The sequence below is a fragment of the Artemia sp. Qi Xiang Cuo genome, chromosome 10 (genome assembly GCF_049724085.1).
Source record: "Artemia sp. Qi Xiang Cuo chromosome 10, ASM4972408v1, whole genome shotgun sequence".
NCBI lineage: Eukaryota > Metazoa > Arthropoda > Branchiopoda > Anostraca > Artemiidae > Artemia > Artemia sp. Qi Xiang Cuo.
In genome coordinates, this window is record NC_142803.1 from 1,658,601 (window position 1) to 1,675,435 (window position 16,835).

General features: G+C 34.1%; 1 protein-coding gene across 1 annotated transcript; it reads left to right on the top strand.

Moving 5' to 3' along the window:
* Positions 1-222: 222 nt before the first annotated feature.
* LOC148947347 (uncharacterized) lies at positions 223-15,758 on the top strand. Its single transcript, XM_089095771.1, has 3 exons — positions 223-433; positions 6,827-7,060; positions 15,508-15,758. Exons 1-3 carry the CDS (start codon positions 250-252, stop codon positions 15,756-15,758), a joined length of 669 nt encoding a protein of 222 aa, XP_088951897.1. The 5' UTR covers positions 223-249.
* Positions 15,759-16,835: the final 1,077 nt, after the last annotated feature.

Sequence of the window (16,835 nt, forward strand, 5' to 3'; positions counted from 1 at the left end):
GAAGGTAATTGACAATGAATAAAAACTATAAGCACATTGAAAATAACAAATAATAAAAAATTTCTAGACAACATAGGTCCTCACAAAAATGCCATTTTTTCACCCCTCTTACCTGGATGGCGAGAACAATTTTTTAAAGTTAGAAAAGACTGTCTAGAATTATCCTTTTATTGTATAATTTATGCGACTTTGAAACTTTTAAAACCTAGATCTTAATTCACAGTTCTTCCGATTGTTCTTCTTCTTCTGATGTTTTTTAATCCAGCTGCTTTGAAAGTGTTAGTCATTGAACGACCAAAAATTAAGTATAAACAGGTCATCGAAGAGACAATGACAAATATGAATAAACCATGGGAAACGTCTATCCAAACAGAAGTAACAAGTTTCAAAACCAAGAATACACCGGAAGGCTCATCGGAAGTTACGAAAGAAGGTGAAGTTGGATCTATGTTGATTTTATCTTTTATATTATGCTATGGTGGAAGAGGGGTGTGCATAATTTTAAGGTTAAACTGGTTAGGCCTGACAAAATGAGAAAACACAGAAAATAAGATTAGTTCCAGCTAGTAAAAAAAAAGACAAGAAACACTAATATTTTCTGTTGAATCCTTGACTCTGCAGTCCTCAATGCAAAGAGAATAAAAGAGAAACCTAAAAAATAACTAAAGTGAAAAATCACTTTCTCGCTTGAACGTCGGAAAGGTGGCTCAACTCCTTTCGTACTAAAGTATGGACTAAACTCAACTTTCTAATGAGCAAAAACTCAACTTTTTAATGAATGAAATAAGCAAGCGTTAAGCGAACCAAAGGCAAGCACCAGGAAATAATAAATATTTTTCAACCAAACCAGGGTTGCAACTGAGCATTTCAAAAAAACCTTTTTGGCTAAGTTGCAAAAATTTTCGAGGTTTGAAAAAGAAATCCCAAGATAATAAATGACAATAATCTATATACTTAACAAATTTTTGAGAGAAATGTTTCATTGAAAATTGTCAGGACTAGAATTTCTAGATTTAGGTAAAAACATATTCCCCCCGCTTTTCCCCTTAGCCTACTGTTAATCAAATCAGTCACAGCAATTGATCAAACCAATAAAAGACCTAAATCAACATAATTTCTGATTCATTGCATTTACGGGCTGCTCAAGCTGACCTCTCCTCCGTTTTATTTATGTTTTTCCCCTCCGAATATGACTTTAAATATCTTTAAAAGGTTCAAAACGTTTTTTACCGACTAAAGAGATCTGTATTCAAGATGATGATAGATTTTTCATTGCAAACATCAAATACCATTATGAATGCCAAATAAATAATTGTATATTAAATGAAAAAGATTTATATTACAGGTAAAAAAAAGTAGATAGTGATATAGAACTCAAAACTGGCAAAGGTTACCCATCATGCTACTATGCTTGTGATCCCCCTCCCCAACTTGTTCTCCCCCTTTCTAGAGTTTCAACTATTCACCTATTCAACTATTAAAAGCCCAGAGTCAATGTGGTTGGCAGCCAAACTCATCTGAAAGAAAATTTCTGTTCTTTTTGAGTTTTAATGTTGTTTTCCACTTTTTGTGAAATTTCCCTTTTTATCTAGTTTCTGCTAGTTGTACATAATCGACGGACATATTAAAGCCAGTCATTTTCAGGCAATTTTTGAATATGTGTGCTGGGGAGGGGGAGGGACCCTCCTCAACTTTAAATTATTTATATTGAGAATTAACATTCACTTGAGGACAATTCGAGAGAAGGGGGCCATTAGTGTTTCTTTCTTTTCCCAAATAAGATATAGTTCATTATCTCCATTAATCCTCCGCTTTTTACACCTAATATTAAATTGTTCCAAAACCCTTAGACGTTTAAACACTGAAGTTTCCCGTTAAAACTTACAGTTTCCCAAAATATTTCAAAAATACGAAAAAAATATAGGCTATAATTACTTGCTATCAGCCTAGTTTCATTTTTTATTTGTCTGCTTCTGATTTTTGCTTCGTTGTTCCTTAGCACTTTATCATTTTTAATGTTTTTGTACTGGCGTTAGAAAAAAAAATGTTCAATGATTTTTTCTTACATTTCCTTTTTTTCAGTACTAGAAGATGAACCCTAAACTAATATATATATATATATATATATATATATATATATATATATATATATATATATATATATATATATATATATATATATATATATATATATATATATATATATATATATATATATATATATATATATATATATATATATATATATATATATATATATCAATCAATCAATCATTTATTACCAAAAAATAAAAAAAATTTTTACAAGCGGATTACATAATAATAAAAAAGAGAAAAAGAGCCAAAAAAAAATAAAAAAAAACAAGAAAATAAATTAAAAAACGAAACGACAGTTAAAATAACGTGGTAAACGCCAAATTTAAAAAATCCAGCTGAAGAAAGCTTATTGTGTAAGTCTACGAGCTTTTGAGTTACATCCGTAACATAAAAATTATTAACTAGATACTGATTTCTAGTCCATGGCGGCAGAGAAAGAAGAAATTTGCAAAATTTGTAAATAAGTAACTTTAATCTTTTCAAATCCTTTAGCTTAAGAACAGGATGAACATCCGAAAAATAAAGCACAGAATGATCAGAAAAAGTCGAGAATAAGCGCCCAAGAGCTCTTCTGTTATATTTTCCACGGTTTGCTACAATTTTTGAATAACTGAACTGAATTTTTCTTACTGAATCAGCAACAATCTGTTTACGAAAAAGAGCTTGAGAATTAGAAACAGTAATATTAAGCCACCGAAAGGAAGAGACAGAAAGTACAGAAAATTCATTACATACCAGAGGAGTTGACGAAGACTGATTATAAGATAAGAATTCAAACTTGTAAAGATTCAGGGATAGACCAATATTTAGGAAAGACTGAGAAACTAAGGAAACCATCGCAGAAAGAGCAGACTTAGTACAACTAATCAACAGAATGCCATCAGCATTAGCAATGTAAGAAACATCAGTAAAACCGGAAAAACAAGGGCCTTATATCTTTTCAAGAACGCTAGAAATACAAATTTTGAACCGGGCAGACGATTAAACACCACCCAGTCTAACACCACAAAGAAGTTTAATAGTTGTTTCTGGAAACTATTTCAGGTGGAGGTAAGAATTAGAATACCAAAACCATAGAAGGTAAATAACCGAAAAATTAACACCAGAAAAAGCCAAAGAAAAGAAAAGCTGGTTATGAACAACAGAATGAAAAGCCTTTGAAAGATCAAGTGCACATAGATATACGCCTTTACCCTTAGAAGAATTTGAAAGTAGAATAGAAGAAAGGACACGATGAGCATGTTGGCACCCCCCACCAGGTCAGAAACCAAGTTGATTTTCACCAAAGAAAGAAATTTTTCGAGTTAAATTAGGTAAAAGAATATACTCGAAGACCTTGCTAATATTGCAAGAAACAGAAACTGGACGGTAAGAAGAGCAATCTGTTGACGGTTTACCTCTTTTTAAAATTGAAGTCACGCTGCCACACAAAAAACTTTCCGGGACGACAGAAGATGCCAAGCACATTTGAAACAAAAGCGCAAGATCTGACACAAGTTCAGCACATTGGGGAGTTAGATGCATTTTAGAGATACCATCAGCATCAATAGATTTCGACTTAAGATGATTCAAAGCATTCAAAAATTCACAACGCGATATAGGCAAAACAAAGCGCTGACTTAGAAATCTAGGGACAATTTTAACAAACTCTTCATCAAACTTTCTATGAACAGAATAACTCAAAACGGAGAAAATTTTCGAATAATGTGCATGCCAAGAACTTGGTGGAATATCAACACTACTTACATCAGAATCGTCTGTTTTACTTGAATTAATTACATTCCTCCAATCCTTAGGTGAAGATGGAAAATCAAGCCCTCGGTATCGGACACTTTTTAGATACTTCTTAAGTTCTAATTTAGTTTTCTGTTTAACAAGAAATACATTACCGGACCTAGGCCGACCACAATCTGTCCAAATTTTTAGCCAAAATTTAGCTTTATTTTTACAGGCCTTAAGGTTAGGGTCAAGTGACCAAAGAGGCTTTTGAGTATTTTTCGGATTCGCTTAACTGGGACAGAAATTTTTTCAGCTTCTTTCGTAGCAGAGAGAATAGAATGATAATATCGGTCTATTTCATATTTAGCATAAATAAAATTCTGACTACACTGCAAAAGCTGATAAGGAACATAAAGCGTACTTAGAAGTGCAGACAAAGTTATAAAATAAACAGAAAAATTTATATGATTCCAATTAGGCGTATAATACCAATTAGAATCCACACCACGATTATTAGACATACTCTCAAACCAAACAACAGACTTTCATAAACAAAAAGACATCAGAAGGTGATCAAGATCATTCTCGCCAAAATGAGCCGTAACATGGCGAGCAGACAAGAGCTGCAGAACAAATAACGTGATCAATGTCTGATTTACTACCTGAATGGTGAATATACATATAATCATGGGACTTCCGAACAATTTTATAAGCCGGGAGAGAATCAAAAAGCTGACTATTCCTTACATTATCAGAAGCAAGATCAGTATTAAAATCACCAGCAATAACAAAATGCAACCCATTATCCGATATCTTTTGAATTCAAGTTTTAAGACCATTACAAGCACAAGAGAAATTCTGAAGTGAACGAATGGAACGATCATTATATGGCAGATATACATTGATTAATGCAACATTACCAAGACGCACCGCAAGAAAAGTGTCATCTGATTGGAAAAGCACAGGACTCGCACCAGAAATATTTTTCTTAAAAACATATGCTAAGCCGCCAGAAGGGTGGTCACGCGTAATTTTAGCTGGACGCACAAAAACAACGTGATCAATGCTTCGTCTCAGAAAATTTTCGCTAAAGGCAGTCAGTAAATGTTCTTGGAGACAAGCAATGTCGTAATTAACATACAGATCATCAATAAAAAAGTCCTTACCTCTCGTTCCATTAATATTAAATGAGACTCTACTTATGTCCGGATTCATTTCTGAGAATAGACCTTATCATTGATCTTCTTAATCACAGGGCATCGTAGGCTGTAAGAAGGATGAGATCCTCCACAAGTGGCACATTTCGGATATTTCGTACAACGATCACTGTTCGTAGATAAATGAGGTCCAGCACAATGAGCGCACTTGGGAGCGCTACTAGTACATGCACTTTCCAAGTGTCCAGGGGAATAACACTTGAAGCAACACTTTGGCAATTGCTTGAACTCATAAGCACAAAAGTTTTCATACCCACTCTTCACAACGTTTCGCAGAAATGATCCTTTCGTAATCGTGTCTATAAACTCAAGTTTAACCGATTTGCTTGTTCCAAACAGACTGGACCCGATTATACCAAATTGGTTCTGTAGCATTTCAAGGTCAAAATCAGATGGGACTTCTCGAACAACACCAGCGTGTTTTTTAGATAAAACTTTCACACCAGAACCAGGTAGAGCATCCTTTGCTGATTTGCAAAAATCTTTAGCTGCAGATTTCTCCATATTCACCGTTCACCGCTTTTTAGTCGCGTGCACTCTAGACACCAGCTGATTTCCAGAAATTGAATCTATTACTGATTTTCGCTTTAGCGGGTCACCAAGCTCAGGTGGGGGATTGGAGATCAAAATTGTAGTATGCGTATCACACGCAGCAGGTTGGCTAATCACAGGTATTTGAGGAAAGTTCAGATTGTACGAATCAATCTTGGCAAAAACTAGCGAAATCGCTTGTTCAAGGCTCTTAAGCTTGGCTGTGACGTGTGTAAACGCTGTAGCAGAGATAACAGGGACTTCTGTTGGTCTTTTGATGACAAAACAAGGGAGCTGTTTTCCATCGGCATCACATTTCTTCATAAAGTCTATAATATCTTGCTGGTGACTAAGAATTGTATTAGTGTCCCTTCTGACAGGGGGATCATTTTCATTCACAAAACTCCATAGCTTTGCCTTCTCTGACTTAACAGTTTCCAAATCTTTAAAAAAGTCCACTCCTTTCCGTAAAATAACGGCTTCATGAACACCACTTAAATTTTCAAAAACAAAGTTCAACAGCGGTGAATACAAAAGCTCGGAAACGCTCATCTCGTTATAAATTCACTTCAAAAATAATTTAAACCAACACACGCGAAGTACACGTGATGGTCAGGCGACGAGCGCTGAATAGTAAATTAAGTTCATTAAAGATAAAACCTGCCACACAGATTTGTTTATAATCCAGGATAAAGCTATTTTTTCGGCTGCATTGATATAATCCTTTGCAATAGGTTTGAATCCAAAACAGGTATATATATATATATATATATATATATATATATATATATATATATATATATATATATATATATATATATATATATATATATATATATATATATATATATATATATATATATATATACACATATATATATATATACACACACACACACACACACACATATATATATATATATATATATATATATATATATATATATATATATATATATATATATATATATATATATATATATATATATATATATATATAACCTGTAAAAATTTATCCGAACGTAATTATTGAGCTTCCAAGTACTTTAATTCTAATTTTATGTTTTTTATTTTTTCGATGAGAAAGTAAAAAAAAGGAAGTGAAAGACAATAGAAGGAAACATCAAGTGTTAAAACAGATTGATGTAAATTTTATCTAATACCTATTAGGAAAGTACAATTTTGAGTTACTGGTAAATTTAATTTCCATATTTCTAATTTTTTCCATTATTTAATGCTAATACATATAATACATCTTTTAGGCTCTTCGCATAAACGAAGAAGAAGAAAGATAAAGCTTGTCAATGAAAGTAAACCTAAAGTCGGAAGAGGAATTAACTTTGGATCACAAGGAAGAGTAACAAATTTGAAGAAGAACTATTCAGTCACATTATTAAGAAGGAAGCGAAAAAATAGTAAATGTAAAGATCAAGCATTAAAAGACCTTGATCTTTTACTCAAATCATTTGTTGCAGGGAAGCAGAAAGCGGTACAAGGTACATTTTCTAATATAATTCATTTACCACTACTACTGCTACTACTACTACTATTACTAGCAAATTACCAATAAGTCACGGTGGCACCATACCACCACAAGTAAACCACCAGAACAGCCAAGCATGCGCCTCCTCTTTATCCCGGTCTTCAATCTTTAGTCCATTCCAACAATTCCAATAACCTTTGATTCTTTTGTTATAATGCCTTCCTAATATCCTTTTTCCATAATTTGAAGCCAAGCCATCTTAACCTTTCTTTCACTGTAGTCCCTAGACCCCTTGACCACTACCATGACCACGAAAGATCACGGATGCATGTTTATTTGTTTTTCCACAGGGATCATCGTATCGAGCAAATGTCCTAGAAAATCAGATGAGTGCTTATATGAACAGAAATCAAAGGTTCTAGTGCCCTTTTTAAGTATTCAAGAAGATTGCAGCGCAGTAAAGCTGGATTTTCAGTCATTTTGTGGTATATAGCAAAAATTTTGCCCCAAATAGGTTTTTCTTGAAAAACTTGTATGTTTCGTTCTCTTTGGACCTAAAATCTCCATAATAAAAATTCTTTGAATTACTAGATACATTCAAGTAATATATTTTTATTGTGTTTTCAGTCATTTTCAATTTGAATGCATACTAACACCCACTCCTAATGCTTGGTTATAGAGGCTGGCTATGCACAACGTTTCGTTGATTTTGTCACACGTAATTGTTCATGATCCCAAATAGTGTCAAATAAACAGAAAAAATAAGAATATAAAATAAAACACTTGTGGATTACCTAGGGCTATACTTGGGCATTAGGGTGATCGAGGGCTGAGGGTAGAATGCAGTTAAAGTGGAAGATTTGGAAAGTCTTGTAAATACCAATTGGCAATGCAATTCACTCTAGAATGCGTTTTGGAAATTTCAGGCCCCCTGGAACAGACCTAACTATTTGAGCAAGAATGGAGTCAGACCAAGTCATTAAAGTACTTAAGATCCCTGATTATGCACGATTTCATTTGATCTCGATTAAAATTATGAGATGACCAATCAACTTAAAAGGGCTGAAAACTTTGTATTGAGCCATGGGCGACCATAGACTGAATTTTAGGGGGGGAGGGGGCTTACCTGGTCTAATAGGCATATGAAGCTAAGAGAGGAAAGAAAATAATAAATGAAAGATAAAACCAAAAAAGGGTGAGAAAACGAGGATTTTGTCAGCCAGTGGATTTCAGCCAGTGTCAGTAGAGGATTTTTGCCACTGGCTGACAAAATCCTCGTTTTTTCACCCTTTTTTGGCTTTATTTTTCATTTATTATTTCCTTTTCTCTCTTATCTTTCATGTATAGCCACTGTGGTCTAAGAAAGTATTTAGGTCTAATCGGCACTTCCAGTACTGTTTAACTGAAATTCAAGACGAACTTTCATAATCAGCGCGACAGCGCTGCCTAAGTTAAGAGCGATGTCGGCCCAATATATCGTTTTGTTTTTTAGACCAGGGCACTTATTATAGGTAGAAATGTCATAGGAACTTCAAAAAGAGCTCATGGAGGGCAACAAGTCATAGTGCTTTTTTAAGTTATAATGTTAATATTAGTGTTTTTTAAGAGTCAAAGTGATCAGACGGCAAATACTCCCCCCCACCGACACACAAACACGTCGCATTTTCCCGAAACGTATCTGATAGAAATCTTAAGATGGCCATTTTTGTCGTAGAAACTTCGAAAAGGGCTCAGTCTGTTAATAATTGAGAGGGCTAGTGCCCTCTTTAATAGTCAAAAGTTATTGGAGGGCAACCATGCCCCCTCCCACACCCATCATTTCCCCAGACACGTCCAGTCAAAATTTCGAGATAGTTATTTTGTTTGACGTAGTTTAAAAGTCCAGAAATTATATCTTTGAGGATGAGAACCCCCTCACAGTTGTCAGGGCAAGGGTTGTAAGGTATGCCCCGATGGCATATAAGGTTTTCATGGAAACGGTGGTTGTATAAACTTCTGAGGGGGCTCATTGGATTGAAAATCGGAAGTTTATGTTCCATTTTTAAGAGTCAAATTGATCGGAGGGTAGCTGTGCCCTAACCCCAGGTCATATTTTCCCCAAATGCATCTGATAAAAATTTTGAGATAGCCATTTTTTAAAAATAGTCCAAAGATCTCATAACATGGTCTTTGGGGTTGACACAACCCCCTAGAGCATTGGAGTAAGGGTTTTAAGTTATGCTCCGGGGGATGTAAGGCTTTTAGGAAGAGGTAGTCTTTTGAACTTTAGAGGAGGCTCATTTGATTTTAAATGCATAGTTCTAGTCCCATTTTAAGAGTCAATGCTGAAGAAGAGAAAATAGCCCCCACCCCCCTGATATACTATTTTCCCCAAACACATCGATCGAAACTGTGAGATGGCCATTTTGTAGCCAATAGTCCAAAGAGAATATAACTACAAACAAAGATAAGGAATATTTAGGTGGACGTTGAATTTAATCAAAACAAAACTATGAGCATGTGGACTTTCAAAAAGGTGACAAAGCAATATCTCAAGAACAACTTATATTATTAAGTTTTTGAACTTATTATTAGTTCAAATTGTATTATTAAGTTTTTATATTATTAAGTTTTATATTATTAAGTTATATATTATTAAGTTTTTGCAGGAGACTTTGAACTAGCCAGAAGGCACTATGTGTATACTTTTAGTACTACAACAACAGTTACTGTAACTAATTAAATAAAAAAAAATAAGTTTTTTTAAGTGAAAGTAAGGAGCGACATTGAAACTCAAAATGAACAGAAATTATTCTGTATATGAAAGGGGCTGTCCCCTCCTCAACGCCTCGCTCTTTAAGCTAAAGATTTTTATTGTTTTAAAAAATAAATTTGTGAGACAGAGTCAAACTTTAGCGTAAAGAGCGAGGCGTTGAGGTGGGGACAGCCTCTTTCATATACGGAATAATTTTTGTTCGTTTTAAGTTTTAATTTCGCTCCTTACTTTAACTTAAAAAAAACTTGTTTTTTTTATATTTAATTTCTGAACGTTTTTGAACTAATACAGCTTTGATTTTGGCTCACCGTAAATGAATAATTAGAATGAAATTTGCATATAAATTTTACTTGTTTTGGCTAAATGGCTTTCTTGAAATTTTTTCTGACGTAACTTACGAATTAACTTACGTAACGAACTTCTCTATTTGTATGTTTTATTACGTATATTGGGGAGTTTACCCCTAGTCAATACCTCGCTCTTTTCGCTAAAGTTTGAATTTTTTTCGAATCACAAACCCCTGAATCCCAAAGGCCGGTTAATTAGAATAGATAGCTCTTTTGAAAATACTAAAAAAAACTTTAGCGTAAAGGCCGAAATATTGACTAGGGAGTGATCCCCCTCATATAAGTAATAATTTTTGTTCGTTTTAAGTTTTAATGTTGCTCCTTACTTTCAGTTGAAAAAACTTGTTTTTTTATTTAATTTCTGATCGTTTTTTAAATAATGCTAGGAAATCCGGTGCCCCCTTCACAGAAATGTCACTTCCCCCAAGGAAACATCCTCCATGGAAAGATCCTACCCCGTAACCCCCTCTTCCGACCCATTCCCCCACCAAAAAAAATTCTTCCTGAAACGTCTGTATACTTTCCATTAACCAATACTATATGTAAACTGGGCAAAGTTCATAACTTGCAGCCCTTTCCCCGGTAACTGTTGGGGATTAAGTCATCCTCAAAGACATAATTATCAGATTTAGGACTATGCTGAACGAAATGGCTATCTCAAAATTTTGATTGGGTGACTTTGGGAAAAAAATGAGCGTGGGAGGGGGCCAAGTTGCCCTCCAGTTTTTTTTTACACTTAAAAAGGGCACTATATTTTTTAACTTCCGTTCAGATGAGCTCTTTCACGATATTCTATGACTACTGGATCGATATGATCACCCCTGGAGAAATAAAAGAACAAAACAAAAAAACAAGAAATAAACACGCATCCGTGATCTTTCTTCTGGCAAAAAATACAAAATTCCACATTTTTGCAGATAGGAGCTTGAAACTTCTATAGTAGGGTTATCTGATGGTGTGATTTTCATTCAAGTTCTATGACTTTTAGGGGTTGTTTCCCCCTTTTTTAGAAAATAAATCAAATTTTCTCAGGCGCGTAACTTTTGATGGGTAAGCATAAACTTAAAAAAACTTATATATTTGAAATCAGCATTAAAAGTTGGTTTTATTGATGTATCTATTGGTATCAAAACTCCGGTTTTTAGAGTTTTGGTTAGTGTTGAGCCGGGTCGCTCCTTGCTTACAGTTCGTTACCACGAACTGTTTGATGACACCAAGAGTATTAAGGTGAAACTTCTAGAAAGTGTTTAGGGGGCGTTCCAATTAAACGAAAAAAAACTGTATAAATGTTGGTTTTCAAAAAGCCATATACGCAATAACATAGGCAGCACCACTCTATAATAGCTAGAAATATCATTGGAACATTTAAAGAAGTTAATTCGATTCAAAATTAAAAATTCTAGGGTCTTTTCTAAGAAAAAAGAGATAGGAGGGAAATCAGCCCGACTCTCAATCTGATTTATTTCCCAAATACATCTAGTCAAAATTTTGAGCCAACTATTTTGTTCAGCAGAGTAGAACGGTCCAGCAACTATTTCTTTATGGAAATTGCGCTTGTCAAACCCCAACAACTATGCCAATCTATAGATTCATATAGAAAAAAAAACAAAAAGATATAAAAAAATTTTTTTGATGAAAATGACTTTCAAACAGTTCGTGGTAACGAACTGTAAGTAAGGAGCGACACGGCTCAATGGTAACCGAAAGTCTAAAAAACGGAATTTTGATACCAATAGATACATCAAAAGGATTATATTTTATTTTTGATTTCAAATATATGAGTTTCATCAAGTTAAATCTTACCCACCAAAAGTTACGCGCCTGAGAACATTTGGCTTATTTTCGAAAAAAGGGAAAAAAGACCCCCTAAAAAATATAGAACCTTAATGAAAATCCCACCATCATATTCAGCGTATCAGAGAACCCTACTGTAGAGGTTTCAAGCTCCTATCGACAAAAATGTGGAATTTTCCATTTTTTGCCAGAAGAAAGATCACGGATGCTTGTTTATTTTTTTTTTCTTTTCTTTTCCCCAAGGGTAATTGTATTGACCCAGTTATCCTAGAATATATTAGGAGGATTCCTTGGAACGGAAATTAAAAGTTCTGGCGCCCCTTTTAAGTGAAAAAAAATGGAGGGCAGCTAGGCCCCTTCCCACACTCATTTTTTCGCAAAGTCACCCGATTAAAACTTTGAGATAGTCAGTTTGTTCAGCATAGTCGAAAATCTAACAAATATGTCTTTTAGGATGACTTAATCCCCCACAGTTCCCAGGGGAAGGGCTGCAAGTTATGAACTTTGCCCATTGCTTACATATTGTATGGGTTATTGGGAAGTATACAGACATTTCCAGGAAGGATTTTTTCTGGTGGGGGGAGCTTGAGGATGGGGTTACTCGGGAGAATTTTTCCGTGGAGGATGTTTCTTTGGGGTAAGGGACATTTTATGAAGGGGGCGCCAGATTTCCAAGCATTATTTAAAAAAAGATCAGAAATTAAATTAAAGAAAAACAAGCTTTTTCAACTGAAAGAAAGAAGCAACATTAGCACTTAAAACGAACAGAAATTATTAGGTATATGAGGGGGTTCGCCCCAAGTCAATACCTCGCTCTTTACACTACAGTTTTTTTAGTGCTTTCAAAAGAGCTATCTATTCTAATTAAACGGCCTTTGTGATTCAGGGGCTTGTGAATTAAACAAAATTTTAACTTTTAAAGTAAAGAGCGTGGTATTGACTAAGTGGACATTCATATACGTAATAACATACGTAATGAAAAAAAAAACAATAAAAAAAACAAGCGATACGGCTCAATAGTAATCGAAACTTTTAAAAGCGGATGTAAATAAATGCATCATGTAAATAAATTTGATGTTTATAAATTTATCAAAAGAATGGGGTTATAATGCTGATTCTAAATGTATAAATTTTATTAAGTTTAGTATTACTCATCAAAGGCTACGAGCCTGGGAAAATTTACCTGATTTTTTAAAGAGGGGGGAAACATCCCCTACAAGTGAAAGAATTTGAATGAAAATCACATCGTCAGGTTCAGCGTATCAGAAAACCCTACTACATAGGTTTCAAGCTCATATCTGCAAAAATCTTCAACTTTGTATTTTTGCCAGAAGAAAAATATACGAATATAGAAGTTTGTTACGTAAGTTAATTTGTAAATTACGTCAGAACCAAATTTAGAGACAGCCATTTAGCAAAAGAAAAGTAAAATTTTTATGGAAATTTTGTTTACTTATTCAATGACGGTGAGTCAAAATAAAGGCTGCATTAACTAAAAAACGATCAGAAATTAAATAAAAAAACAAGTTTTTTAAACTGAAAGTAAGGAGCAACATTAAAACTTAAAATGAACAGAAACTATTCCGTATATGAAAGGGGCTGTTCCCTCCTCAAAGCCTCACTCTTTACGCTAAAGTTTGACTCTGTCTGACAACTTCATTTTTTTAAACAATAAAAAACTTTAGTGTAAAGAGCGAGGCGTTGAAGAGGGGACAGCCCCTTTCATATACGGAATAATTTCTGTTCGTTTGAAGTTTTAATGTTTCTCCTTACTTTCAGTTTACAAAACTTGTTTTTTTAATTGAATGTCAATAAAAAACAAACAGAAATTCATCTAAAAAAACTTTTTCAACAAAACGAGTTTTTCAAAAAAAACTAAAGAGCTCCATTAAGCCAAAAACGGGCAGAAATGAAGTCAAGTAATCATCCTTGCGAAAACAACCACAAATCACTATCAATAAATAAATGAAACTAAAAATGAACAAAAATTAGAATAAATAGCCAAGTCAAACTCGAAACGAGCAAAAACAAACATTAGTAGGGCTGATAACCCCCATGCCTTCTCAAGACCAGAATACAATTTGCCCTTTACTGAAAACAAAATATATATAAACTTTTTCACTTTTTTTAATTAATAAGTAAAAAAAAAATTTTTACTCACTTTTGTTGACCCTTCTTTATTTTAAGGAATAAATATCAGTATAGGTATATTAAACTAACAATCCACGATCATTTTTTTTTCAGTAAAGCTTAAGTTATGTTCTGGTTTTGAGAAGGCATGGGGGTTGTCAGCCCTAGTAATGTTTGATTTTTATCGTTTTGAGTTTGACTAGACTATTTATTATAATTTCTGTTCGTTTTGAGGTTCATTTAATTGTTGATAGTGGTTTGTGGTAGTTTTACGCTTGGAATATTATTTGACTTTATTTCTGCCCATTTTTGACTTCATAGAGCTCTTTACTTTTCTTCGAAAACTTATTCGGTGGAAAAAGTTTTTTTAATTAATACAAATATATAACACAGTCATTTATCCAGGAGGGGGAGCTGGCGCCCTTTGCCCCCACCCTTCTTATGGACGTCCATGTATTGAGATTCTATTTTACAAAGGCAGTACTCGTTCCTAAGAAGTTGCACAAGATGAGTCCATACACGAAATCCATACAAGATAAACGGATAATATTGGCCTTTTCTGAAGCTCCATTCAACAAATTTTAATCACTTGATATTTGATAAAATTGGGATTAATGATAAATATTATCGCACCAGTTATTACGGAGGAGACTAGGTGGTTTGTCTTATAGGGGATCTAGGTATCCCCGATTACTATAAAGTGCATTTGTATGCTCAACTATTCTAACTCTTAATAAACCTTAATAGAAATTATCTTAGAAATTCCAGGTCCATTTTATGCTATTTTTTGGCGTATAACAACAATTTGAGCCCAAAGGATGCCAAAAACACATCGAGTAAAAATTATGAGATGGCCAATTGATTAGTTTTATCAGAAGACTGTATATGAAGCTTTTCAGTTTCAGAAACAATAATGCTTTGCCGTGGGGTAATTGTTCTTAAATATATATGTAGGCCGCAAAAATAGGCTTTTAACATAAAGACTTCATGTTAAATTTTATTTAACTAAGTTTGTTCATTTGGCCTTGATAAAGTTTTGGGGGATAGTGTGTAAATGTCCATTAGTCATTACAAACAAGGGCCAGTGGATCTTTGTGTAGGTGGATGCAGAGTGAGTCAAGCCTAAAAAAAACTTGCTTTTACCCAAGTTTTCTAAATCCCCCTTGTGTCTTCAGATATATATGCAAGCAGTTTGAGAAGCAGTTGGAAATTGAACGTTAAATCCTATGGATTCCTGGGGAATAGTTTTTGACTAAGCTTTTAATATTGGCGCTTGGGGTGATAGCGCCCCTCTTATTGCAGGCAATCTTTTTCTATGTAGTGGAAAACAATTGAGCCTAGGGACAGCATGCCTAAGGAACAATTGCCTAAGGAACATGGATTTGAATGCATTATGGGTGTGTAGGAGAATCCTGAACAATTTCTTGTCCCTAGGTACCAATGAAGTGCTGACACTCTCTAGCAATGGAACCATATTAATGACGATTTATCCATCAAACCTTACTTCTTCGGAAAATATGACTTCTCCACAAAATTTAACTTCTTTACAAAACACAACTGATGTAAGACCAACTCCGAACCATGCTCATCCTAAAACAATGGACATTTTGAATTTATTCTGGCAACCTGTTGCACCAACATTATTTTCTCTCTGCTTTGCAGGTATGCCACTTTTCTCATCTTAAGAAAGAAAAACTATGTAAGTATGATTTGAATATATTTTTAAATTTAAGTGTATGGTCCAAAACATGATTGTGGTATTTCAAAAAAAGATATGCAATTCTACGGTTATTTTAAATTTATATTGACCCCAAAACTGAAGACCCAAATTATTTATAATGGCTTATGACTTTACAAGCTAATGAAGCCTGGACAACAGGACAGTATATGATTACCGTCGGCATTTTTTTACGCCAGATAAGTAAAGTGTCATTGTTTTGGGAATATTATGGTAGGTAGGCTAAGGTCGTGGTCGAACTTTAAAGCAGTTTTTTATGATTGCCAACCCAGATTAAAAATATCCTTCCCAATACAATATACTCCTCTTCCTTCCGAAACAGCCTTACCAACTCCCCTGTATAAAGGTCTTAACTAGGGCTGCAAAGAGACCAAGAATATGGTAATGGAGTTAATTTAAGAAAGCTATTTCTACAAAAGAAGTTTTTCAAAGAAAAGTAAAGAGCTACAGAAAAAAAAACATGAGAGGAAAAAGAGTCAAATCATTCTTCAAGTGTAAGATTACTATAGACTCCAATTAATAAGTAAATGAAACACAAAACGAACAGAAGTCACAATAAATAACCATGTCAAACTCAAAACGAGCAGAAACTACACCAAAGAAAATCCCCCTCCTCCTTTGGAGAGTTGTTCCCGTGGACAATCCCGGATAAAAAAACTATTTCCACGGAAACCCTCTCCCCGGGAAAATCTTCCAGAACAATTTTCTCTCCGTTGAAAATTTTCTCCGGAAATTTCTCTCAGAGCATCTTCACGTGCAACAGTAAGTCACTAAAGAGTATGTAAGATGAATTAAACGAATTAAGTATTTGAATTTTTGCAAATTTCTCTAGTGTAGAATTTCACCTTGAGGATTTACCATGGCAAATATCCTTTCCAACAGAAAATTTCCCCTTGTATTGCCTCCCCAAAAAATTATCTCTTCGTAAAATATCTGTATATTTCACAATAACAAATACTATACGCAAACAAGAGGAAAATCTCATATCACTGCCCTTTTTCTAGACACTTTTGGAGGCTGAGTT